Source organism: Cydia pomonella, chromosome 28 (assembly GCF_033807575.1).
Source record: "Cydia pomonella isolate Wapato2018A chromosome 28, ilCydPomo1, whole genome shotgun sequence".
NCBI classification, from domain to species: Eukaryota; Metazoa; Arthropoda; class Insecta; order Lepidoptera; family Tortricidae; genus Cydia; species Cydia pomonella.
This window is the reverse complement of record NC_084730.1, coordinates 2989395-3015343: the sequence shown is the minus strand read 5'-3', so window position 1 is coordinate 3015343 and position 25949 is coordinate 2989395. Positions and strand designations below refer to the sequence as shown.

At 37.4% G+C, this 25949-nt stretch overlaps 1 protein-coding gene across 3 annotated transcripts in view; it reads right to left on the bottom strand.

Moving 5' to 3' along the window:
* LOC133532861 (lysosomal alpha-mannosidase-like) overlaps positions 1-25949 on the bottom strand; it is a 75622-nt gene that overhangs the window by 15810 nt on the left and 33863 nt on the right. For all 3 annotated transcript variants that reach the window (XM_061871711.1, XM_061871714.1, XM_061871712.1), the window contains exons 16-21: positions 8910-8981; positions 5073-5237; positions 3555-3706; positions 2172-2293; positions 1155-1238; positions 85-152 (exon numbers count right to left, since the gene is read on the bottom strand). In XM_061871711.1, coding sequence (XP_061727695.1) covers positions 85-152; positions 1155-1238; positions 2172-2293; positions 3555-3706; positions 5073-5237; positions 8910-8981 — 663 coding nt within the window. The remainder of the gene's footprint in view (positions 1-84; positions 153-1154; positions 1239-2171; positions 2294-3554; positions 3707-5072; positions 5238-8909; positions 8982-25949) is intronic.

The following is a 25949-nucleotide window of genomic DNA, read 5'->3' as shown; positions in this document are numbered from 1 at the left end:
TAGATTCGATGTGTTTGAATTCAGATGTGTGTACGGTGTACGGTAGCCATAGACGGAACAGTGAGTAAAAAAGTGTGTTCTCACCATTAATTCTATTTCCCCTTCATTATACGAAGTCCCGCCCTCGGTCCTATCGGTCAGAATACACATCCCTGCAATCCAAAAATAACATCGTTCAACCAAAGTTGTGATGACACGTAAAATGTGCTGAGAAGGCAGGTTTTACTTGCACCAAGCCACCACCACCAAAATCTAACGGTTAGTCAGTAGTCCGTTTAATTTTATAGCCTGTATCTTTAGGTAGTAAAATAAATGTAAACAATGTGTTTTCACATTTTCGGGTACTTGAAACATTTATCGGTTAACTGACCAAATAGAAAACTGCTTGGATCTGTTTCTCATCGTTCTGGCTTCTAACCTATTTCATTTAATCGTGTAATGTTTTCGTCTACCCCAAATGGCTAAATATTAAGGTTCTTTACTAGGGCGAAGTAATACCAAATATTACATAACTAAATGACTATTGATTAATCAAATCATCCCGATATATTCCTATTAACAAAATAGCACGATTACAGCAGCTTCGGTGTTATATTGAGTAAGATATATATTGTAGTAAAAATTCTGTAAGTTTTGGCACATCGAGTTAAATTATTTGACTTGAATAAATTTCTTGCCCAATAAAATACCTAATTGTGGTTTGTTAACATTATTTTAAATACCTAAAGATACAGACTATAGTTATAGACTGGTTAAAGACCGATCAGTCTACACTGATTTGTGTTATTTTAAATGCAAATATACACAAAATTAGCCGAAGCTCTACAATAGTTTACCGTTCCAAATACGTAACACCCAGCATTATTGAACATAAAAAGCTTAAGTGTCATATTTGCAACACTTTTTTATTTAATATATAATGTTATTTTTTATACATATAATAAATGCCAGCAGGGAGCAGGGGGGTTGCCTGTTAGTAAATGTCTGCCGTATTTTGCGGGCGCCTGAAACTCCAGAGGAGTCGCATGCGCGTTGACAATCGTTTATAAACCTATGCAAGTTCTACCTAGACCAGTGCAAGAGTATTCGGGCCCGATATCGGGCGCAATTGCCCGGAAACCGTGTGGATCTGATAAGCCTATTATTCTTCTCACCTGCGGTAGCGTTGAATCCCTGAATACACAGCCTGGACGTGACCGGGTAATAGCACGATGCCACGGGCTTTTTAACGCCTTGACCTGCGGAATAGACTTTCATTAAACAAAAGTAGATTCAGACAATTTAGATCAATTAAATTTGTTTTTGTTATTTATGTTACTTAACCTGTCGTCTACCAAACTGTCAAAAAACCACCCCTACTCTCACCCGAGGCCGGGGAATACCGGCTAATTGTTTGTTGCCCCCGTCATCCGCTCCCCAACCGCGCGGGCCGCCCCAGATTTGTTACCACGGATTTTTTTTGCGGCATAATATACGGTATAGTCGTTCGATTTGTAGCTGGCCCCAAATGGCTAAATAAGCCTTTATCTATTGTTAAGTAAAACTGCAAGTGCTACTACCTGCATAAAAAATGGGCTGGTCACTTTTACCGGTTATTGAATTACATCTCATATGGAAATTGCAATAAGATTCAAAATGCACTAATGGAAAAATAATTTGCCATTTCTTGTGTGGTTCGTCTACGGCTACTAAGTGCCAGCGAGTCGAACGCTACAGAACCAGTATAAAATGAGGCCTCGAGATGCGTAACAAAGCCGCATTATCGGAGAGCACATTCACCTACACTGGTTTTTCGAGCGTCGGACTAGCCCGCGCTCAGGTGCCAATTAGAATTATACGACCCTTTTTGGCAGGTAGTGGCACGTGCGGTGTTACTTAACAATAGACAAAGCATTAGCCGCTCGGGGTCAGCTACAAATCGAACTACTATAACAGACTTTAATGTTGATCAATTTAGGATCCAAGCCAATTTGGTTGTCTATAATAACGATATGAAATTTCCAATGTAAAGTAAACCCTTACTGGATCAACAATTAAAGTCCCTGATATGTTTAATCTTATGCTGGGTAAGAAAAATATAATTTATTTGCTCGGAGCGTAAGGAACAGTATGAGCATTCCCTACAAGTGTTTATCTTGCCTCAATGTTTCTCTTGTCCTATCTAACCTTACCAGCAGACTCGTTCCAGCAGGTCCTCTTCATCATCTGTCGCATGTTGGAGTCGGTATAGAACTCCCCGTGGTTGCTGATGTTGCTCGTAAATATGGATACTACTTCCTTCCCCAGGTCTGTGCTGTAAACAAGAGTTATCATCTTAAATTTATTCTTGGATAGTTCAAGTCTTAAGTCTCAGTCAATAAGCATGAGGAATCATCAACAAAAGAGTCACATATCGAAGAAAATAAATGTGACACATGTATTTCATATACTTTTTTAATTTTTTTATTCTTTGTCACTTTAAGAGCCTCCTCACCTCCAAATCTTATTAATGGGTATTATTATGTTTCTCAGACCGTGGAGACCTTATACATCTCCAAAGTTAATGTATTAACCGTGGCCGTGGAGACTATACCTACGTCACTGTAATATTGTATTTAGGTATAATATAATATACTCGACTTGTTAGATACATACATATACTAGTTATGTATTCTGTAGCATTAGTTTATGAGACTGCTAGCTTAACAGTCTAGACGCGATTTATTAATTTAGTATAAATTTCATTTTGACACTTGGAGAGACTTTTCACCTCCAAATCTTATTAGTATTAGTACAGTCAAGTGCAAAATATGTATCGAAAGAATCGTCTCATAACGCTCTCATTACACTGGAATAAGATGCTATGGGACATATTTTTGAGTAAGATGTGTACACCCATATTTTTACACTTGACTGTACTCTGAAATAATATAGAGATTATATATCTCTGTTGTATTGTAGTAATTGTTTATTTTAAGATTATTATAATGTAGGTACTTAATGTTTACCCAGGTATTGGCTGTTGTATTTATAATTGTTGTTATGTATTTTTCATGTCACTATATGATGTTACTATAAATGTTGTATTGACTAGTAAAAGAGCCCTTGAGGCGTACTTGCAGGACATAGATTATATTTACATTTTTGAATTTTGAATACTTGCAATGTGGCTTGCTGACGAAATGGAAACTGAAAGACGAAGAGGAAGATGACAGTGTCCCTGTAAAATATCTTAAGTATTTATATGACACCTATAGGTACAGAATGGTTAGCGTCGGACCAAGCTGTGCATAGCATTTGCAATTTAAAAGTGTGGCAATGTGCACAATAAAGAATATTATTATTATTATTATTAATGTCATGATTAATGTCTAATTTCTATGAAAATAGACGGACTATAATCCATTTTGAAAAAGAGCTTTTACCGAGAAACAAACTTAAGCCAGTTCCAGTAAAAACCTACGCAGACGTCAGTTTTTGAAATTAGGTCGACAAAAAGCAAACTTCCGGGAACCAGACGCAGCTGGAGAAGCGCTAGTGGGTCACAAGGGTCCGGCCGTGTTCAAACCTAGTACCTGATGGGCACCGGTCCTATGACCCAGTCGAGCTCGAGGTACTCCTCCCCTCGATACAGCCGTAGGGTCTGTGAGGCCCAACTGGAGAAGCGCTGGTGGATCTCCTTCACCAGGGCGCCGCGGATCGTGTTATATGTTGCTTTTTCTGCTATCTGAAAATTATAAAAAGAATTCTAAAGATAAAGTGACAAAGGCCTCCAGTGCTATGGTACCATAGCCTTCACAAGTTTACATATAACTAGTTAAAATCAACACACTGTTTTTTTCGAGGCAAGAGTAAATGCATTTACTAGTACGCATCTCACCCCTGGGCTGGGAAAGCCCATGGGGGGTGGGGGGTGGTATGTCGGACTCGCCCCCTCCCCCAACTACCTCTGCTAGCTAGAGGGAGGGGAGGAGAATACGCTTGCGGCATTCTATCCGCGACGTCCCCTGGCAGTCCGACCTGTGTCGGATACCCGCGCCGATGAGGAAGAGAGTCAGCGTCCCGTGTGGGCCCCCAGCCCACTGGCTCTACGGAAAATCAACGTAGTGTGATTTATTCGCAAGTTAAAAAGGTAGAAAAAGACTTGGTTTACGGTAATGCCGAAAGGGCTTCCGACCACTCACCGACAAAAGGTCATTCCAAGAATCTGCACAACAGTTATACTCTGCGTGTGAGCTGTGTTCTCCGCCTCTAGGCCTGCAGCTGGGCCTCTGGCCTCACAGAGCATGTCGATTTTAGCCTTAGTTGGAGTTAAGTACGGCCCCATGGCCGACGATCGTTTATCGACCAACGCCAATCGTAAATCAAAACTGTATCGAAATGATAAATGAGAAGTCACGTGATCAGTTCTATACATTATTGAGCGAATGAAACGAAGGTCTTCGTTCCAGCTTGCTCCGTTCTCTACAGGTTGCATTTCTATTTTTTTTTAAGTATTTCAATATATTTGTTTCGATTCAGTTTTTGGCTTTTATTAAATGGCCATGGGGTTTAACGAGGCCTACAGCTCACAGATCCAATAGTTTAGGTTTTGATTGGCATTTTCTATCATCAACTGCCAGTCGGCTAGACCCGTCTGCCAGAAGTGATGACAATAACTTACAGGTATTGGTCGCTGGTCAGGCCTGAAGCTGTAAGCTGACTGGAGGCTGCCTCTGGTCTGCCAATACTGGATGATCTGGACCTGTACCTTTGTACTCTTCACTTACAGGTGTTGGTCGCTTGTCAGGCTTGAAGCTGTAAGTTCCTAACTGGAGGCTGCCTCTGGTCTTCCCGTACTGGATGATCTGGACCTGTACCTTTGTACTCTTCACTTACAGGTGTTGGTCGCTTGTCAGGCCTGAAGCTGTAAGCTGACTGGAGGCTGCCTCTAGTCTGCCCATACTGGATGATCTGGACCTGTACCTTTGTACTCTTCACTTACAGGTGTTGGTCGCTTGTCAGGCTTGAAGCTGTAAGTTCCTAACTGGAGGCTGCCTCTGGTCTTCCCGTACTGGATGATCTGGACCTGTACCTTTGTACTCTTCACTTACAGGTGTCGGTCGCTGGTCAGGCCTGAAGCTGTAAGCTCCTGACTGGAGACTGCCCCTGGTCTGCCCGTAGTAGTGGAAGTTCTGGGAGACCTCGATCCTCGCACCGCTCACGTGCTGAATGGATTCCAGTAAACCCGTCTGCTTATTTACGGTTACCTTCAGATACTGTGGATATAAATTAAAAAATATATTTACCAATAAAGTCCCACACATACGAGTACCTTACAGACTAACCTACATACGATAATTGCAATATTAGAAACTAAAAAAATCACAACGATTTATGGTATACAATAATAGTACAGTCGCAGAAATTGATTCTTTAGCAACTTGCGGTTCAAGTAAATTTGGCTGTACATACTTATGGTAAGAGCTGTCCATTGTAACGTGACACGTTAACTGCTAAAGAATCAATTTCCTCGACTGTACAATGTGCAACGAGGGGGTTAAGTGAAATTTTGCAAACGAGGTCTTTAGATGCACGACAGCCGCAGGCTGGAGTGCATCAAAGACTCGAGTTTGCAATATTCTTATCTACCGGAGTTAGGTACGCACAATATTTTTCATCACAATTGCGATAACAAAGAAAATTTCAAGCGAGATAATTCTTGAATGTAGTGACATATCAAACATTCATCCGCCATATTGTCATTCTTTGACAGGTAAGGCATCGAAGGCATAAACATATCCGCCTTCATACGAATGAAGTCTCTAAAAATATTTTAAACGGCTATTAAATTAATAAAATGAAATATTTTTAAGATAAATAATAATAGTTATTTAAAAGAAAAGTTATTTAATATTTACCCTGTATCTTTAGGTATTTAAATAAAAGTAAACAAACAGTTTGTACATTTTCGGGTAGCTATAGCATTTATTGGTTAGCCAACCATACAAAAATACAATACAAAACCGCCTGGATCTGTTCATGAACGACCTTAACCTAATACATTATTTGATCATGTAATTTTTTCATTGGCTTTGGCAATTAACTGGCTTAAGGAGCCATTGGAGGGTAGATTTTGTTTACTTTTATTTAAATACCTAAAGATACAGAGTATAAGTATGAACTAACATGTAAATACATTTATTGGTTACAAATCCATCCTTAGACAATTACATGCAAGAGGGGCATTAGCACAAAATAAATAATAGTACTAATAGTACAGAAATGACACTTCCCACTAAACCGAATTTTAACAGCGATTCAGGGCCAAATAATGCTGTCCTTTTCTAATGTATGCCACTATCCCTTTCGGCCATTTAGGGTTGTCAAAATTCAAGTCATTATCTTATTTGTGGTAGTGCACGTCTATACGTCAAGTTCTGCCAACCCTAATATTTGTTCGGAGCAATGTTGAGCCGAGTGGAGTCGAGAAAATCCGAAAGGAGGAGTGTCGCCACACAGGCATTAGCTAAGCTTTCCTATAGACATCTTACACATTGCGCACATAAAATAGGGTCTCTATTGTTTCCCATATAGTTTTAAGTCATAATGTATTGTTTGTCCGCATTTCCGTTAGCCATAATTTGGTTTTTCTCGCGCACGTAACTTTTCAGGATTGTCATAAAACAAACCTAACCTAATCTAATCTATAGGATGGGACTCCCTCTAGTCGCATAACAACTTTTGTCATATTTTTAACCTACGAAAAAAACGGAGGAGGTTCTCAAGTCGACACGTATATACACTTGAGAACCTCCTCCGTTTTTTTCGTAAAACCAAATTATGGCTAACGGAAATGCGGACAAACAATACATTATGACTTAAAACTATATGGGAAACAATAGAGACCCTATTTTATGTGCGCAATGTGTAAGATGTCTATAGGAAAGCTTCTACGGATTATCGTCTTATCTATTGTTTAAAAACCGCAAAGGCGCGTGCCACTATGAAAAAATGGTATATATTTTTTATGTATGACCACGCATAACTTTTTACAGAGTAGTTCGATTTTGATAACTATTTTTTTATTGGAAAGGGTATACCCCGAAGTTGGTCCCATATAAATTTGGAAAAAAAAATCAACCTTATTGGTAGGAAAATAGGGGATAATTGATTTTTCACTCACTAATTGTAACGTATGACCACGCATAACTTTTTACAGAGTAGGACTACTCTGATAATTTTTTGATAATTATTTTTTTATTGGATATACCTCAAAGTTGGTACCAATTAAATTTGGAAAATAAGTCCTACCCTAAGGGTGGGAAAATAGGGGTAATTTATTGTTCACTCACAGATTTTAAAGCTGAGTTTTTACAAACTCATTATTCGTGAGGTTTTTTTTTGTAGTTTAAGCATGTAAGAATTTTTATAAATTATACCCACAGAAAATTATAAAATAAAAACTTTAAGAAACAACTCAAAATTTGCATCTGATTACTTTGCCCCACGTGTGAATAAAATGCTACTTTCTCATTAGTTTATGAATAAATAAGAGGGCCTTTACCAGTTGGTGGGGTGAAAAAAAAATGTAATAACTGATGCTACGAAAACTCACGTGACAATTTCCACACATTTAAATTGAGATTGGCGTTTTTTATCACCGATTGTCATCTTGGCTAGGCTCCGTTTTGCTCCGTTGCACTTATTGGTGCGCGTGACATTCAACGTGCAAGTTCCGCCATTACTTGAAACTTTCATGAGAAAATTCACATGCAAGTTTCCACTCAGAAAATTCTCGTTTCGTATTAGGAATTATTACTCAATGTTGACGACTGTTTCCTTTAGCATTTACGTCACTCATTGGCGTCTATTTCAAGTGTTATAGAAATCGAAACTAGATGTAAGAAGGTTTGACAATAAACGTGCAAAAAAAACAAGAAAATTTCACGAGAAATCTGTAATTTAAAAAAATTCTTTTGGCTCATTGGTCGTAATCCTTGTCACAAGCTTGGCATTGACGAAACAATGACATATTCGCTAGCGTGTGCGTAACTTTACTATCTATTCATCTAGCTCTTACTGGCATTATTAGTGCGAGCGAGATGTATGGAAAGTAAGTTAGAGATAGAGATATATAGACAGACAAACATAAAATATAACTTAAGTACTCAGATGTTAGCGAATATGACAGTGTTGCATCGATGACAAGCTCGTGGTAGTCGAACAAAAATTAAAACCATATCTGTAAGTAATTTTAAGTGCGTACATTTTACTTAATGAAGCATGCAAACTTTCCTTATTAACTAGGTACTATAACTAAGTATAGCATATAAAAAATTTGAACAATATAACCATGCATTATAATCATATACTTAACATTAATTAATTTATATCTAAGATTTACAAAATATTATAATCATTATTCATTATTATTTATTAGTTTAAACAAGTTAATTTAAATATTCATCAATTCTATAATAACACTTATCCAAACAAAATTTATATAATTTATATTTAAATTCAGGCATGTCGGAATCCCTTATTTCTACGGGCAAATTATTAAATATTTTTATAGACATACATAGCACATTGCTTGCAAAGAATGCTGTCTTTGAGTGGAATGGGTAACATAGATCAGTGCCGTTTCGAGATTGATATATTGTAGTAGATGCCTTATTTCTAAATAAACCTAAATTATATTTGACAAATAAACTTATCTCATAAATGTATAATGAGGGTAGTGTCATCACTTTTAATTTATTAAAAAGAGGTCGACAGGGTTCTGTTTGATGCACACCACATATTGCCCGTATACATTTCTTTTGTAGCAGAAACACTTTCTGCATATTACTACAGTTTCCCCAAAGTATTAGACCATAACGCAAATTGGACATCACATGTCCATTGAATGCTAATAGGGCAGGGCTAATATCAAACCTTGTACTCACCTCATTGGAGATCTGCGTGAATAATTCAGGATCGGGGCCTAATTTCTTATTCTTCATGTAGTCTAAATCTCCCTGAAAAGAAAATAATATTTATTCAGTTGGCTGTTTCAGTGTGAATTAGGGTGAGATCATACTTAATTAATTTCAATTTGAGTGCGCTAAGTTTGTGCAAATACAAGGCGGTGACGCATATACATTTGCAGATGTGTACCGTGTCTGTTTTTCGGGTTAAGGGTATCGTTTGTGCTTTTGAACTCTTTAGATGTCATATAATAGTAATGCATATGCAATAACAATAAGTTCGCCGGACGATATCGGCCTCCTTTTAGAAAATATGGCTTCCATCAAATTCATGATATTTTTGCCAACGCGTTTCAAGATTCGTTTTTCATTAGCTGCACGATTCCACGATAGTTCACTGCGTAATAAGCTATCAATATTACATTTTGAACAACATGAATGAGCAAAACACGAAAAAATATTCTCGAGACGTCTTCGCCATCTTGAACTTTGATCTTGAATCTCAACGACAATCCGATATCGGCCTGTCAGTTTCCATCTTAGTAACTACTAGCGAGTATTTGCTTCGGAGACCGAGATGAAACTTATAGGTCAATACCTCTGAAGCCTGGTTTGTGTTATGTTTATGTATCGAGTGTTATATACATTTACTATACAATAAAACAATGTTTTATTTCAATGACTTTATGTGCATAGGTATTTAAAGTATTTTCATACTAATTAGAACATATACGGTGTGTATATAGCCATTGGAAAAAGCCAAAATGAACATATGCTTTAGGGAATTTAGAACCAGTGTACAAAGTACCATAACAGCCGGTGTTAGCGGTTTCGAAGAAATTAACAAATTACCAATTTTTACTTTTGAGCAGCTGTATGTGTTAGTAACTCCTAGGGTAATATCCTCAAAGAATAGCATGGAACCTTCTTCAACCTTTTTGATTATCTATTTTATTTATGACACAAATAAGCTTCTGACTTTTGAAAAATGTCATCATTATCAAATGTTTCGAACAAATTGTCAAAAACACTGCCAAAGATTAACACAGTGTGTTTCTTTTTATTGTCGATTATTGGAAATAACTTTTGTTCGAAAAAAATATTTTTTTATCTTTTGTTCAAATAAAAAAAATATTAACGTCAGAGCATTCCTGAGAAGTAACCCTACGTGGGATTTCAGGGTTTGTCCAATGGCTAAGGTCAGGTAAGGTAAGTTGTAAGCTAAATAAAATAATTATCCGAAATATATCTGATAATGAAACAACAATCGTGCAAAGCAGAGACAGATTTCGTATTTCTGTTGTCGCTATAACAACAAATACTGAAAAGTACGGAATCCTCGGTGGGCGAGTCCGACTGGCACTTCTCCGGTTTTGAAATGAATCCTATCCAAAGGCGACTTGAAGGAAGTGTCATAGGGAGAAGCGCGGATCCAGCCCTCAAAAAAGGTTGTGGTCACAGCCACTCGAAAATCGGCCAAGTGCGAGTCGGAGTACGAACTCACTCATGAACATTCATGACTCATGAGTCATGATCGTCATCGTTCATGAACGATCATCAGCCTATCGATCTCAATAGACCGTGAAAGTGTTACGTCCCAAGACTATAAGCGGGTTCCCTAATGATTCCCCGACCTATTTTTTGTAGATTATCGATTCGCAGGCAACGTTTCGCCGAACATCGTTTTGCAAAGGGATTTATTCGTACCTAGATGTAACTTTTAGTCGACTAACGTTTGGTAGAGTGGAGGTTCACATCCCGTTCAATTACAATTATTGGAAGGATTGCGGGATATTGCTATTTTACAATAAATAAAAAAATTATTATAAAAAACAAAAAACCCGACTGCACACTAAAAAAGAGGAACACAAGCCCCACAAGAATATTGTTGTAGATGGTAAGTATCGCAGGCGGGGACCAACAACCAAAATGACTATAAGTAACCCTCTGTTGGTCCCCGCCTGCGATACTTACCATCTACAACAATATTCTTGTGGGGCTTGTGTTCCTCTTTTTTAGTGTGCAGTCGGGTTTTTTGTTTTTTTATAATTTTTTTTTTTTTATAATTTTTCAATTACCCCCAAAAAGACATCCTATGACACTCCCGTGATCAAGACGAATCTAACGATACCTCATACATCAAAATCCATCAAGGCGTATAGGCTACAGGAGGCCACAAAGAAACAGACATACATAAATACACTCGAAAAACATTATCCCTTTGGCAGTCGGGTAAAAAAAAATTTACCAAATTTCATTTCCCAGCATTTTTTTCCAACTATACATTTTTCAATCAAATTTTCCCTATATACTTATTTGACAGATTTCAATTTAACAAATTACCATTTCCCTAACAATAATTAAACAACATTCATTACACCAAAATGTTTCACTAGGTTTAAAAATGTTGAACAATTTTTAGTTTAGCAGACATGTTTAGTCTATTTTTATTGATTTTTTTAAATAAAAATAAAACATTATTGAAAGGATATTAGAGTATCTAGGTACATAGAGATTACCGTACCAAAAGTTTAAGTAGATCGCATTAGCCAGTGCGGGTTTTTTTTATTTCTGAGAAAATTACAGAGATAGGAAGCTGAAACATGACGGTTCTTAATAAAAAAAATACTGTAAACATTTCATGAAAAGGCCGGTTTTCTATGAAAACACGGCAACTAAATAATTCGAGGAATAAAAACCGGCCAAAAGCATGTCGGGCCAAGCTAAAAGTAGGTTTCCGTAGTTACTTTTCCGTCACAATAAGCTAAAATGGAGCTTAAAGTATAGTAGATTGTTAACCAAGGGATGAACTGTGGATGTACGTTTTTTTACTATGAAGGGTAAACTTTTTGTAATAACTCAAAAACAGCTAAACAGATCATGTCCGCTATAGTTTTCATATAATGTCTTTCTTAAGCTTTACTTCCACGATTTTTTTCATATTTTTGGGACCTATGGTTCAAAAGTTAGTGGGGGGGGGGGGACACATTTTTTTAGAGCGATTATCTCCGAACATATTCATATTATAAAAAAATATTTGTTGAAGACTCCTATTAGTTTTGAAAGACCTTTCCAACGATACCCCACACTGTAATGCTGAAGCAAAAAAAAATTCACCCCCACTTTACGTAAAGGGGAGGTACCCTAAAAAATATATTTTTAGATTTTATTGTACGACTTTGTCGGCTTTATTGATGTATATATCCATGTCAAATTTCAGCTTTCTAGCACTAACGACCACTGAGCAATGCCTCGGACAGACAGACAGACAGACGGACATGGCGAAACTATAAAAACTATAGTTGACTACGGAACCCTAAAAATGGGGACAAAAATTTTTGAAATACGGAAATGTATAAACAATGTTTTTCGAAAAATCTCATGCAATACATTTTTACGAGTATGCTACGTGGAAAAATGATTATTTGGCGTTTATGTTTTAGATTCTTTGGAAAATGAGAATCAAGCAAAAAGCTTTTGGTAATCTTTTGGGTCTTTGAATTGGTGTCTTTTTTTTCTTTATTCCTTACTTTCTTATTTAGAAAAAACTTAGTAATCCATTAGTAAACTAAGAATTTCATTTGGCAGAGTAATCTGTCCGATTAAACAAATTTTACTCGAGTAACGTTTTTTTACATTTAATTTCGAATAAAGTGACAGTTAAATTATAACAGTTTAGTTAGTTTAGCAATTGCGGTACTACATACATATTATCGGCGTATAAAGTAATGTATCGGAAATGGCAAGCAATTTATTGCAGTCCATGGAGAGTCCAGCCGTTTAAACAGATAACTACGCTAATAAACTCCTACGCCTGAAAATTAAAAGCTGGTATTATTTTTAGAAATTTGTACTAATATTTGTAAATGTTTCAGATTTCTAAGACTCCTCAAGCTAAAAACAATGGCCCCTGTAATGTTAGTAAATAATTATTATTCTTGTAAATAAGTATCAGCTGATATTAACATGCTCGAATTTCTAATTAATACGAAAAATCACTCTAACTATCGTGTTTCGACCAAGGGTTTCTCGGGTAATTATGACGGTTACTTAACGATTATTCTACCAAAAGTAAATCTGCTTATCAATGTTATGCCAAGATGCCAACTGACTACTCTGCTTAATGAAATTCTGCCAAAGCGTCTGCGAAACGAAAATCAGCGTAATTTTACCAGGCGAATCAATAGGACACCCTATTAGGGTTGTGGGCATGCCCATCGTGCCCACAATGGTGGATCCGCCCTTGCATAAGGATCAACATTCGATGCGTGAAAAATAATCTATCTATAAATAAACAACTCTTGTAAGTTAAACAACGTATAAGTAGTTACCTAGTAGTCAATCAAGTTGAAAATTGATAATTGTTGTTCGTCATAAATGCTTTTGACTTTTGACTTTTTTTTTTTACTTTTGTCATGTTCTTGTTTAAAATGTTTAAAGGTATTATTAATTGTCCTAATCTCTTAAGTTTAATTACTTTCAGTTGTCCGCATCTCTTACGTCCTCGATCCCTGTTTCATGTCAGTTTTTCTGTGAAGAAGAAGAAATATTCCTTTAGCTGAAGACCGTGATGGATGGCGCAAGCGTGTTGTGGAGGGGAGAAAGCTATGCGACCAAGCCTGGTTTACTACGTTAGATAGCAGAAGGTGTCGCAGAAAGCAAATCGGGACTGGAACCTCAGGTGGCATGAGCTTTTTCTGCCAAAAATGTGGGAGGTCGTGCCGCTCACGCATCGGCCTCCACAGTCACCAAACCCGCTGTCTAAACAGCAATGCTTAAATCGTCTGCAATAGACGCAAAGGCCTGTGATGATGATGATGATGATGACTTTTTTCAGACGAGTTCCGAGTTACTATAATAAACATTTATACGATGTAGATTGCTTTCAAAGTTCATTGGCTAGTCTAAAAAATATATTTTAACATAAGTTATTTTAGTACTCAGATACTTAGGTATATATTTATGTTGTATGCAGTTCATTTTCCATCTGATACATTTGATCTATACATTAGATATACTTGTAGGGTGAATCAACTTTTTTTGTTTTGTTATCCTGTCCCGTTGTCCAAGGGACAACAGTGGCACAGTTTGTTTGAAAAGACGTTGTATGCCGTTCTATTAACATGCTTAGTAGGGGGCCCATTATGGACATTGGTTATAACGACCACAAAAACGCAAGTTTAATACATTTAAGTACCATAAAATCAGTATTTCAATGAACTTTTGTCCCCTGGACAACTAATCGTAACCATGGCAACGAGTGACGCTAAAAAGTTGATTCTCCCTGTACCTATAAGTACTTATTTCAGTTAACATAATTTATAAGTATGAATCTCCAGGTCTTTTTGTTGCCTTGTTCTTTTGTTGCAGTACATTTGTATTGCCTTTTTAATGTGTTTATATGACTGTTTGGTTTCTGAATAAACAAAAAAAAAAATTGTTTAACATAAGATTTGGCAGGTTTTTGCGGTGAAAAAAGTTATTTTTTGCTTTTTCGTGCCGTCTGCCTGAAAAAAAATGTATCTCTCTGCTTTTTGAACCTAATATAATATACCCTTTCTTCCGTATAAAATACACGATGGTTTTATGTTGAGTGGAAAAACAAGTATTTTTGTCTAATTACCGTTTAAACCTCAATAACTTCAATCGATCGACAATCAAGCGGGTGCAAAAACAAAAACATTTTTTTCACTCCTAAATCATGTGTAAAATAATTGAGGAATTTCAAGTCAGTTGAATTATGGATAAGTTGGTTGTCCTCTTTTTCGCATAAAATGAATTATTATATTTTAAAACGGCATAGGAATTAAATTAGGATATTCGAATCGTTGGTGTAACACGGGCATTACATTGAATTCAACCAAGCAATTGAAAACTATGACATATCAATGTCATTTTCAACATCAATCGTCCGAGATAGTATTTTCGTTTAGTAGCAAATGTATACACTCGTACTAAACACTAATCAATATGTAAACAGGCCCTAAGGCAAGTGCATACGCTCGTGAGGACCTTATAAGATAAAAATAAATTATCGATTATCTCCGAAATGGAGTTAATTAGAATACCGCTGTCTTTGAGAAAGTTACTTAATTTAAGCTCAAGAATGTACCCTTGAAATTAACAAATAAAATAAAAAACACGGTGTATAAATGTGATCACCATCGATTGCCGAATTCGAAAAATTAGTTCCTGTACCCCTAGTGTAAATTTAATCGACATCATAACGTGACGAACGCGTTTGCGTTAAGTCTCATTTTGTATAGGATTTTGAGTTTCCAAAACGTCCCGCTTTATTTCTAAAAATCCCATACAAAATGAGACTAAACGCAAACGCGTACGTCACGTTTCGAAATCGAGTTTATTTACACTAGGGGTACTGATCACCGATTAAATTTCATTGTAGGAATATATGTGTCGCTTAGGTTCAAATTCAGATAAAACCGTTCGACCCTCATTGGAAATATGTACCTATTCTTAATACCAAACTGACTTAAAGACATCTGGTTTCATTTTCATGCGGTTTAATTTTAAAAACGCATATCTCGACATAGCAATACTAAATATAAAACAGTCAACAGTCAAAAGAATTACACAGATAAAAAAAATATCTTAATTCAAAACGCAAAACTCTCTTGCGCACGGTTGCTTAAATAAAATAATAAATTGCTAAGTCCAATAAATATGTCTTGAGTTAAAAATAACATATTTTTTTAAAGGAGAATAAAAATTATTTAGTTTTATCTTTACACATTTTTAAAGCGAATGGTAGTGATTTGAGTTAAGATATTAATTATTCGCCGCAAGAAAAAAAAACCTCCCCCTCTACTTAGCGTTCGTAGATTATACAAAAGCGTTCGACAGTATATCGCACCATGCCATCTTCACAGCTCTGCGTCACCAAGAAATAGACCCCAAGTACATCGAACTTCTAAGCACAATATACAAACACAGTACAGCCGCCATAAAATTACAGTCTTCTGGCCCGTCCTTCGAAGTACAAAGGGGAGTGAAACAAGGAGATCCGCTATCGCCGAAACTTTTCACCAGCACATTGGAACATGTCTTCCGAAAGCTTGCGCCGCGCTGGGAAGACAAGGGGCTGGTTGTCGGCGAGAAAAGGTTAACCAACCTTCGCTTCGCCGATGATATAGTCCTGTTTTCCTCAACAGCATCCGAGCTACATCATATGCTAGAAGACCTTAGCAACGCAAGCCTCGAGGTCGGACTGAAGATGAACATGTCAAAGACCAAAGTCATGTCTAACGGAACAAAACGTAAGATTGAGGTAAACGGAGAGCACATTGCATATGTCGATGAATACCTTTATTTGGGCCAAATAGTCTCTTTCCAGGCGCGACAAGAAAAAGAGGTCGACAGACGGACCGAGAACGCATGGAAGAGCTATTGGTCTATGAAAAACCTCATGAAGGGCGACCTACCTCTGTCACTCAAACGTAGGCTCATGGACATGTGCATACTTCCAGTCCTCACTTACGGTGCTCAGACTTGGTCTTTGACAGAAGCTCAGAAGTCCAAACTCGGGGTTTGCCAGAGAGCCATGGAGCGCAGCATATTAGGTGTTAAACTAAGGGATCGCATCCGGAACACCACGCTGCGCTCTAAAACTCAGATTATAGATGTAGCTCGAAAAGTGGCCAAGTTAAAGTGGGACTGGGCTGGGCATGTCTGCCGCATGCCGAATGACTTGTGGGCCAAGATAACCACGGATTGGGTGCCCCACGAGTCAAACCGGGGATCTGGCAGACCTCGTCGGCGATGGCGGGATAACTTAGACTCCTTTTTGAGGGACTGGTCGGTCGTAGCTCAAAACCGAGATGAGTGGAAGAAGAGGGGGGAGGCCTTTGCCCAGCAGTGGGACACAATGGGCTCGTTATAATAATAATAATAATAATATAATATAATAAGAAAAAAAAAAGCGGCCAAGTGCGAGTCGGACTCGCCCATGAAGGGTTCCGTACCATTTATGACGTATTAAAAAAACTACTTACTAGATCTGGTTCAAACCAATTTTCGGTGGAAGTTTGCATGGTAATGTATATCATATTTTTTTTTTAGATTTTTCATCCTGTTATTTTAGAAGTTACAGGGGGGGGGGGGGGCACACTTTTTTTCACTATTGAAGTGTCTCTCGCGCAAACTATTCAGTTTAGAAAAAAATGATATTAGAAACCTAAATATCATTTTTAAAAACCTATCCGTAGATACCCTACACGTATGGGTCTGATGAAAATTTTTTTTTTTTAAATTTTACGACGTATTAAAAAAAAACTACTTACTAGATCTCGTTCAAACTAATTTTCAGTGAAAGTTTCCATGGCAATGTATATCATATATATTTTTTTAGATTTTTCATTCTGTTATTTTAGAAGTTACAGGGGGGGGGACACACATTTTTCCACTTTGGAAGTGTCTCTCGCGCAAACTATTCAGATTAGAAAAAAATGATATTAGAAACCTCAATATCATTTTTAAAGACCTATCCATAGATACCCCACACGTATGGGTTTGATGAAAAAAGATTTTTTTGAGTTTCAGTTCTAAGTATGGGGAGCCCCCAAAATTTATTGTTTTTTTTTCTATTTTTATGTAAACATCTTAATGCGGTTCATAGAATACATCTACTTACCAAGTTTGAACAGTATAGCTCTTATAGTTTCGGAAAAAAGTGGCTGTGACATAATCGGACAGACAGACGGACATGACGAATCTATAAGGGTTCCGTTTTTTGCCATTTGGCTACGGAGCCCTAAAAACGTCTAAGCAAGATAGCACGCTCTTAAAAAACGGTTTTATCTTGAGTAACTCTTCCTCAAACCAGAAATATTACCCAATTCCAAAGAAGAAGCACCAAAATTTTCCTTTGAGACTTTTAAGTTTTTAGGCAAGAGCGATTCATTCTTGGTTTGATGTTTTCAATATACAGTCAAGAGCTAAAGCTATTTTAAAAAAGAAGCACTAAACCTTTGGTTTGAGACTTAAGTTTTTATACAAAAGCCATTAATTCTTGGTTTGATGTTTTCAACCTACCTACCTTAAGTCAAGAGCCAAAGCTATTTCAAAGAAGAAGCACCAAAATGATGCTTTGAGACTTAAGTTTTTATGCAAGAGCGATTAAATCTGAAAATGTTCCATCACTACCGTCGCCTTAACAATTTATGAACAATAATTACGCGACATGTGTTATTACCAATTCAAGCGTATCGAATTACTAGTCCTTGGAATTACAATAAATTTGTCTCACTTTTATTCAAACGTTATAATTGTTATTTAATTTGGGCATTTGTATAAACTTTAATTAGTCATATTATGACTGTGTAAGATATTTTGGTAGGTACTTACGTAATTGTGACACGGTCATTTTTGTAATTTTGTCAAATTAAAAAATCCTTACTTTTCTCTATCAATATTTTGTCTAGTAAATAATATTTTGTAGCTACTTAAGTATAATATTTTTTTAAATCTCTACATATTCAACAATACGTCTCTCTACACCTCTATTAAGACACTTCCCTAAACTTTTATGTAGGGTACTAACACTATTTTAAAAATACTATATCAGTAATCACGCTTTTCCCTAGAATAAAGGAACTCTAATTTTATTATGAAAATGTCAAATGCTACTATTTTATTCTATTCTAAATGTTTTTATTGCTGTAATATTACTGATAATCCTTGTAGTTCAATTACCTATTATTGATTTGTAATAACTTTATTATCAACATATGAGACTTTTTAAATATTTGTACGCCAATAGGCAAAACACAGAGTTCTATTTATTACTTTATATATATAAGACCTTAACGGTAACTCCTGTGTTCCACAAATAAAATTTACTTTACTTTACTTATTTTATGTACCTTCTCAAAATATGAAAACTGGAATAAAAAAGCGTTCTTGTACCTTTTGTCTTTTTCCATATATAAAAAAAAATTAACGATTTTTAGGAATTAATAACGGCTTTCCTCTAAATAGGTTTACTCGTATATTACCCAAAAACACTATGTAAATAAATTTCAGGTAATTCTTGTAGCTGTCCCGTGGCGGCATTCATGTGATTCTCCCATACCACGTATCCAAATGTATAGGTAATAACCAAACTATAGGTACTTACATATACTTAGGTAATACTGCTGTATATTATTTCACAAAAATTTCTCGACGCGAACAGAAAAAGAATAAAAAATAGCAACTTATTGTCTGATGAAATTTCTTTGTAGTAATTTGTATCAGAATTTCAGATGCAAGTCGGCACTGGTTACTGTTATAGTAATAAATTTTTCTCGGCATTTTGAGGTAGTATAAATGTATTTAAAGGGTATGCGTTGTTAATATTTAAAATCACAAAGCAAGAAGCATGATGCTATCAGGGCGATCCTGGGGACCTCTATAATTTAACAACAGAAGCCGTGAATTGGTTGTGCTATCTCGATTTGAATATATAAGTCTATTTTTTATTTATATTATATTAGATACATTATATTAATCACAAAGTAAGCAAGTAACATTAAGTTAACATAGGTACATTATGATAATGAATGAAAAAAGCTGAAAAGCGACCCAAAATTTAGTTAGACATTTCGCACAAAAACATGAAGTCAAGTTTGTCGGTAACAAATGGGCTGTATTTGCGTATTATTTGCTTTTCCCTTTAGTATATAAAGAGCAGATATTTCGGTGAATCTACACTAATCGCAAGATGCCGCTTCTAAATTTAGTGCCTACGGCCACTAAGCTGGTGTCAGGCCTCGCAGGGCACCTAGCTCCTGACGTGGTGCCTAAATTACTAGATACAGTAGAGGGCGCTGCTGACGCTTCTCTTAGTGTGTTGGGTGACAATGTTATTGGTAAGTATTTAGGTATTTTCAAAAATTGTATAAGGTTCGTGTTCCATCTACTGAAATAATTAGTACTTTTTTACATTTATTTATTACTATTATTATTACCCGGTATCGGAGTTTTTATCGCACGGTAAGACTAATAGCGAGTTATGGAGTTAACATTAGCAATAAAACTGAACTCATATTCATTTTCATACTCATTCATTTATTTAATTAATGAGTTTAATTTTATAATCAAGGACTAGAACTAGTTCCTTAAATCCTCCTCCTTCCTTTCCTTCCTTTAATTTTGTCTTTGAATATATAAATATTACAAATAAGATAATTACCATTTTTTGTATTGAATATATTACGGAATTTAATAAAAAAAAACAATATGTATATTAATAATAATAATAAAGAGGTAAAAATGATATGAATATAAATTAATCAATACGAAAAATGGTTATTATTCTTACGTCCTGAAAGACAAAATTAAAGGATCGTTTACAAATATTCTTGTCCTTGTAAAATTAAAATTACTAATTAAATAAATGAATGAGTATGAGTATGAATACGAGTTGAATTTTATTGCTAATGTCGACTCCATAGCTCGCTATTTAGTCTTACCGTGCGATAAAAACTCTGATGCCTGAATTTATTACTAAGGGACCTAAGAGTCTCATTTTATACCAACTATTTTTAACTTTGTGTTATTTCCATAGTATATAGTTATTAGGAAAAATAATGAAACCGTTCCAGTTTCCGGGAGGTTTCTTCATAAAATAATGTAAGTACCCAATTATGAGTAGATAAAAAGTTAATCGCTGTCAATTTAGTATGAAATCTGTTTATGTTTTTTAACATTGTATTATCGCTTATAGTTTCTACTACCCAGTTTCTACTAAAATTTAATGCTTAATTGTCGTTACAAAACGGGCAGCGATTAACTTTTCTTAACAACTCACGCTAATAACCGGGTCCACACAGAGCGAGCACACGCGCGAGGTAATTTCCTCACGCACAAACCGGCCAGTGTAGACGTGCCTCGGCCGAGGCGGCGCATGCGTTTTCCTTACATATCATCATGTCTCCTATTTCTAATCTGTAGGGGCTAGTGTCTAATATTCTATTGGTAAGTAGAAATATCTCAAAAATACTGTATTCCTTTTCAGGCAGCGTGGAAAACCTTATCGACGGCTTCCCAGGTTCCTTAACGTCCATCTTGACCCCCGAATCACTGCTGGGGTTATTGCTACCGTTAGTGCAGCTCCTTCTGGTCGTGGTCAGCGACTTCGTGGTCCAGTGGCCGCAGCAGAGCGCTGTATCAGGTAGGTATTAGCAACCACCCCATCTTCGCACGGGCTACACAAAACCTTAACAAATTATACACCTAAGAATTCCTTTTTTGTCTTCTCATCTGTACAAAACGTGTTCGAAAGGGAAATAAAAGAATAATAATAATAAATAAACTTTCCTTAAGAATTACTTTATTGAAAGGTGAAAACCGCATAAAAATCCGTTCAGTATTTTTAAAGTTTACCGCGAACATACATACATACACGGCGCGGTGGGGTTAGGGGGGGACTTTGTTTTATAAGATAGTAATATCGTTTTTGATAGAAGCTTTTGTTTCAACAGTCTTTCGTAATTCATGATTTCATTTTCTTTATGCTATTAGTATGTATGTTAACATTATGTACTTAATAATAAACCTCCAGGTCTATGATTCTTGAGTATGTTAAGAACATTACATTGTACTTCAAATCCATTTGTATATGTGACTCTTTGTGTTCTAAATAAATCAAAAAAAAAAACTTTGATACGATTTTAATAAACACAAACCCTATGCGGTTGCGTTATTTTAATATTATCGTCCTTACAGCTATTTTCCGTCCCCATCATTAGATTAGCTGGATGTCGTCATAATATTGCATTGTCACGGGTCTAATACTACTTAGTATTAGACCCGCTTTTGAGGTCGTCATCCCGAATGTAATTTTTTTTTATTATAAGCTTAAGCACGCAGAATTTTAGGTCAACGGATATCAAAAAGTGGTTTAAAAATGCTATGCAAATTTTGCAGTTAAATAAATACTTCCCTATATGTATATGTTTATACACACAAACATTGGAAATTAAGTAAAGGTGTGTTGTAATATTAAAACACGCGGTTAATACGCCTGATGATTCCTTCGATTATGATTACAGTAGGTTTAGTGCGACCGACCTAACGAATATGATTGTATCGGGCTGGATTCCAGATGGCGACCATTTCGACGTGATAGTGGTGGGAGCCGGCACCTCAGGTGCGGCCCTGGCGAGCCGGCTGACCGAGGTTCACAACTGGAAGGTGCTCCTGATTGAGGCTGGCGGAGACCCTCCGATCTTCAGCGCGGTAGGAACTTAACATTTTGATTAATAACTGGGTGCGTATTAGCCAACGTGCCAATCGTTAACGGTCCGTAGCGAACGAAACACAACTGTCACTGGCGCACTAAGAACGAAGAAGAGGAGAGTGATAGATAGAGATGTCTGCGCTACGCTAGGAGGCATCAACGATTGATACGTTGGCTAAGCACCCTGAAATTTGCGTTGTCGTGGATAGATATTTCCTTCGACTTTCGTAGATTTTCAGACACCTTAGTTGTCCAATCTGTCCCTGTGAAAGTACGGTGTTGGTTTGGACGCTTCAAACATTTGGCCTCACGCATTCAGTTCCCACAGCCCCACCGTTCAGCATCGGGCCTTTGGCCCTCAGTCCGCTGAGATCATTATACTTGGCGATTTTAACGCCCACAACGCCGAATGGCTTGGTTCAAACAAGACTGATCATGCGGGTAGATCTGTATATAACTTTCTCTGGCATATAGCCTGACACAATTGGTTAGTGCGCCTACGCGAATCCCAGATGTGGAAGGCCACGAACCTTCCCTGTTGGACCTTCTGCTGACCTCTCATCCGGCTGACTATCGTGTATCCGTTGAAGCCCCACTCAGTTCTTCGGATCACTGCCTGATCCGGAGTACGGTGCCACTCGCGTGCCCGCTGCGTCGGCGAGTTGCTTGTAGCCGCCGTGAGTGGCACTATAGGTCAGAAGATTGGGACGGGATGCGGTCCTTCTTTGAATCCTACCCTTGGAGGCAGGTTTGCTTCACGCCGGATGATCCCAACGTCGTTGCTGATTCTGTTGCTGACGTGGTGCTGCAGGGAATGGAGCTTTTCATTCCGTCCTGTGTATGCCTCCAGGTCCTTCAAAAGAGTTATTGCCAGAGCAAAGTCACTGCACATTGGTAGAATTGGCGATAAATTAGAGCGCCTTCCTTCGGGAACTCGTGCGTTCTGGTCTCTTGCCAAAGCTATCCAGGGGAATATCTGCACGCCATCTTTTCCGCCTCTGCACATAGGAGATGATTCCTTGGCCCACGACGCAAAAGACAAAGCCGATCTTTTAGGTAAACTCTTTGCGTCCAACTCGACTTTGGATGACGGGGGATACGCGCCGCCGACCATACCGCGGTGCAAGAGCTGTATGCCGGATGTCCGGTTCAGCCAAAGTTCAGTGCGTAAAGCACTTCTTTCCCTCGACACTCATAATTCGAGTGGGCCCGACGGAATCCCTCCGATTGTGCTGAAGATATGTGCTCCTGAGTTGGCACCGGTCTTAACAAATACAATCATATATATACTTAATACAGAGAATAATTCTTTTGAGACAATATACTTCTGAACGGAATTGATTAGTTTTGTTTCAAATATGCACAATCTGATAATAAATGTTGTCTAACAAACAATGTTAATGTTAAACAGTGTTGATGATGTTGTTGTAAGTTAGCAAACAATTGTTACAGAGGATCAAAAGAAGACTACGAGGAGTGGGTCGAAGCTTCGGGATCTGAAGATTGGTCCTGGGACTCTGTTTTGAAATACTTCAAGAAAGCCGAAAACATGATCGACCTGGACCTCGCAGACGGTCCGACTGCTTACTATCATGGTGATAATGGGCCACTCACGGTTAAAAATCACACAGTCAATAGTAATTTCTTAAAGAAAAATGACATTATGCTCAGAGCATATGAAGAAATCGGCTTAAGAACACTTAGAGATCCGCTTACATCGGACATCCGAGGTAGTGCACAATTCTGGTACAAAATTAAAAAAGAGCCATCAAGACGTGCCAGCACTGCCGAAGCGTATTTAATGCCTATTAAGGATAAAAACAATTTTTATCTGCTCAAAAACACTTTGGTGACCAAAGTTCTTATTGATAACAAAGAAGCTAAAGGAGTAGAGATTCTGACTAAAAATGGTGGGAAAATGAATCTTTTCGCTGACGTGGAAGTCGTCTTATCTGCCGGTGGTTTTGGCTCGCCAAAATTGCTGCTGCTTTCTGGCGTCGGTCCCCGAAAAGACTTGGAAGAACTGGGCATAGATGTTGTAGAAGACTTGCCTGTAGGCCAGAAAATGTCAGACCCCATGATTGTTCCTCTATGCATAAGTGGAAAGCCGGATATCGGGAGTGCTTTGGACACGGTCCGATCTCTGACTGCGCTCAGTTCATTCCCTGCTCCTATCATTGGTGGTTCGTTCGGCTTGGGCCAAAAGGCACCAAATATGCAACATGTGACTATATTGTTCGGTGCTGCTTCACCAATCTTTCTCTACTTCCTTTTCGTCAATTTCAACTGGAACATCCAAGTTGCGATGACCTATTTACTAGAGAAGCCTTCAAGTGAAAAGTTAATGATTCTCGTTTTCTTATCCAAGCCGAAATCCACAGGTTCCGTGACCCTAGCCAGCACGGACCCTACAGTCCCTCCAATAATAAAAACAGGATACTTTAGCGATCCTGATGATTTAGTGACTTATTCGAGCGGCGTGCAAAAACTTAAAAAATTGGCTAATTCCTCGTATGTTACCAAACATGGAGGTACTTTGATCAAGCCACCGCTTCCAGAGTGCGATGCATTGGTGTTTGACAGCGAAGAGTACTGGCAATGCTACGTGAGGAACTTAGCTACGACCGCGTTGCATCCGTGTGGTACTTGCGCTATGGGGAGAGTGGTTGACAGTGATTTAAAGGTGAAAGGCGTGTCAAGACTGCGTGTGGTGGATGACAGCATATACCCTTCGGGCCCTACAGCCAAAACGGGCGCGGTCGCGATTATGATAGCAGAAAAAACAGCCGATCTTATTAAAGAAGAGCATGGAATGTTAGGATAAATTGGAGTTTTAAATTGTTTTTATTTTTGTTAAGATTCCGCAGCAAACTCGGCTGAATTCATTCCCATACAAACGGAGTTTTATTCTCATTTTAAAACTACGGGTTGGATTGTAATGAAACATTGCACATACAACGACATGAGGCCTGTAATTAGTCTATAAAACAAATGAAATAGAGCAAATACAAGTTTTGTATACAAAACTTAAATTATACCATATTTATTGGGAAACATACAGCACATAATAAAACAAAATGGTAAAAACAAATCTAAATTAAAATATATCTAAATAAGGCCCCCGCGGCATTGTGCCAAAGATGCTGGCAGCATTCCCTCGCTGAATGGCAATACTTATGCGCTGCGAGAGAAAGCTGCCAGCTCTCTGGTCACCGGTAGAATCTATGAGCCTTTTACTCATTTCCTTAAATAGTATCTTGGCGCTTGGACCCCACGGCCCTAGTGTCTCGACTTAAATTCGCTGTATTTTTAAACTAGGGCATCTACATAAACTAATTACAGGCATAGATATACCTTATCCTATTGTAAGTACAGAGTTTCAGAGCAATCTAGCTAGTCGTGTTAAAATGAGAGCGTAACTACGTTTGTATGGAGAACCGAGCTTGTTGCTGACTTTGAATTGTTTTGTTCTGTTCCCGTTACTAGCGCCTTGTAATTGTTGTTTGTTTAGTCAACTTTGTTATTTAATAAATATCATCTTTAAGTTTTTGTCTGGATTTTTAATTTTTTTTTTAGTTTATTTATAATAAAGGTACATAACATTGTGACACCACTTTATTCCTCGCCAAAGTGCGGTCGCAGTTTGTTGGCGAGATAGCGCTCATATTTATACATTTTAATATCCATGCTATGCACTTAATACTAAGCTTAGCTTAGCGAACACGCAAGCTTTTATGAATATAAAAACAAACAAAAACCAAATAGTCACTGGCACTTTA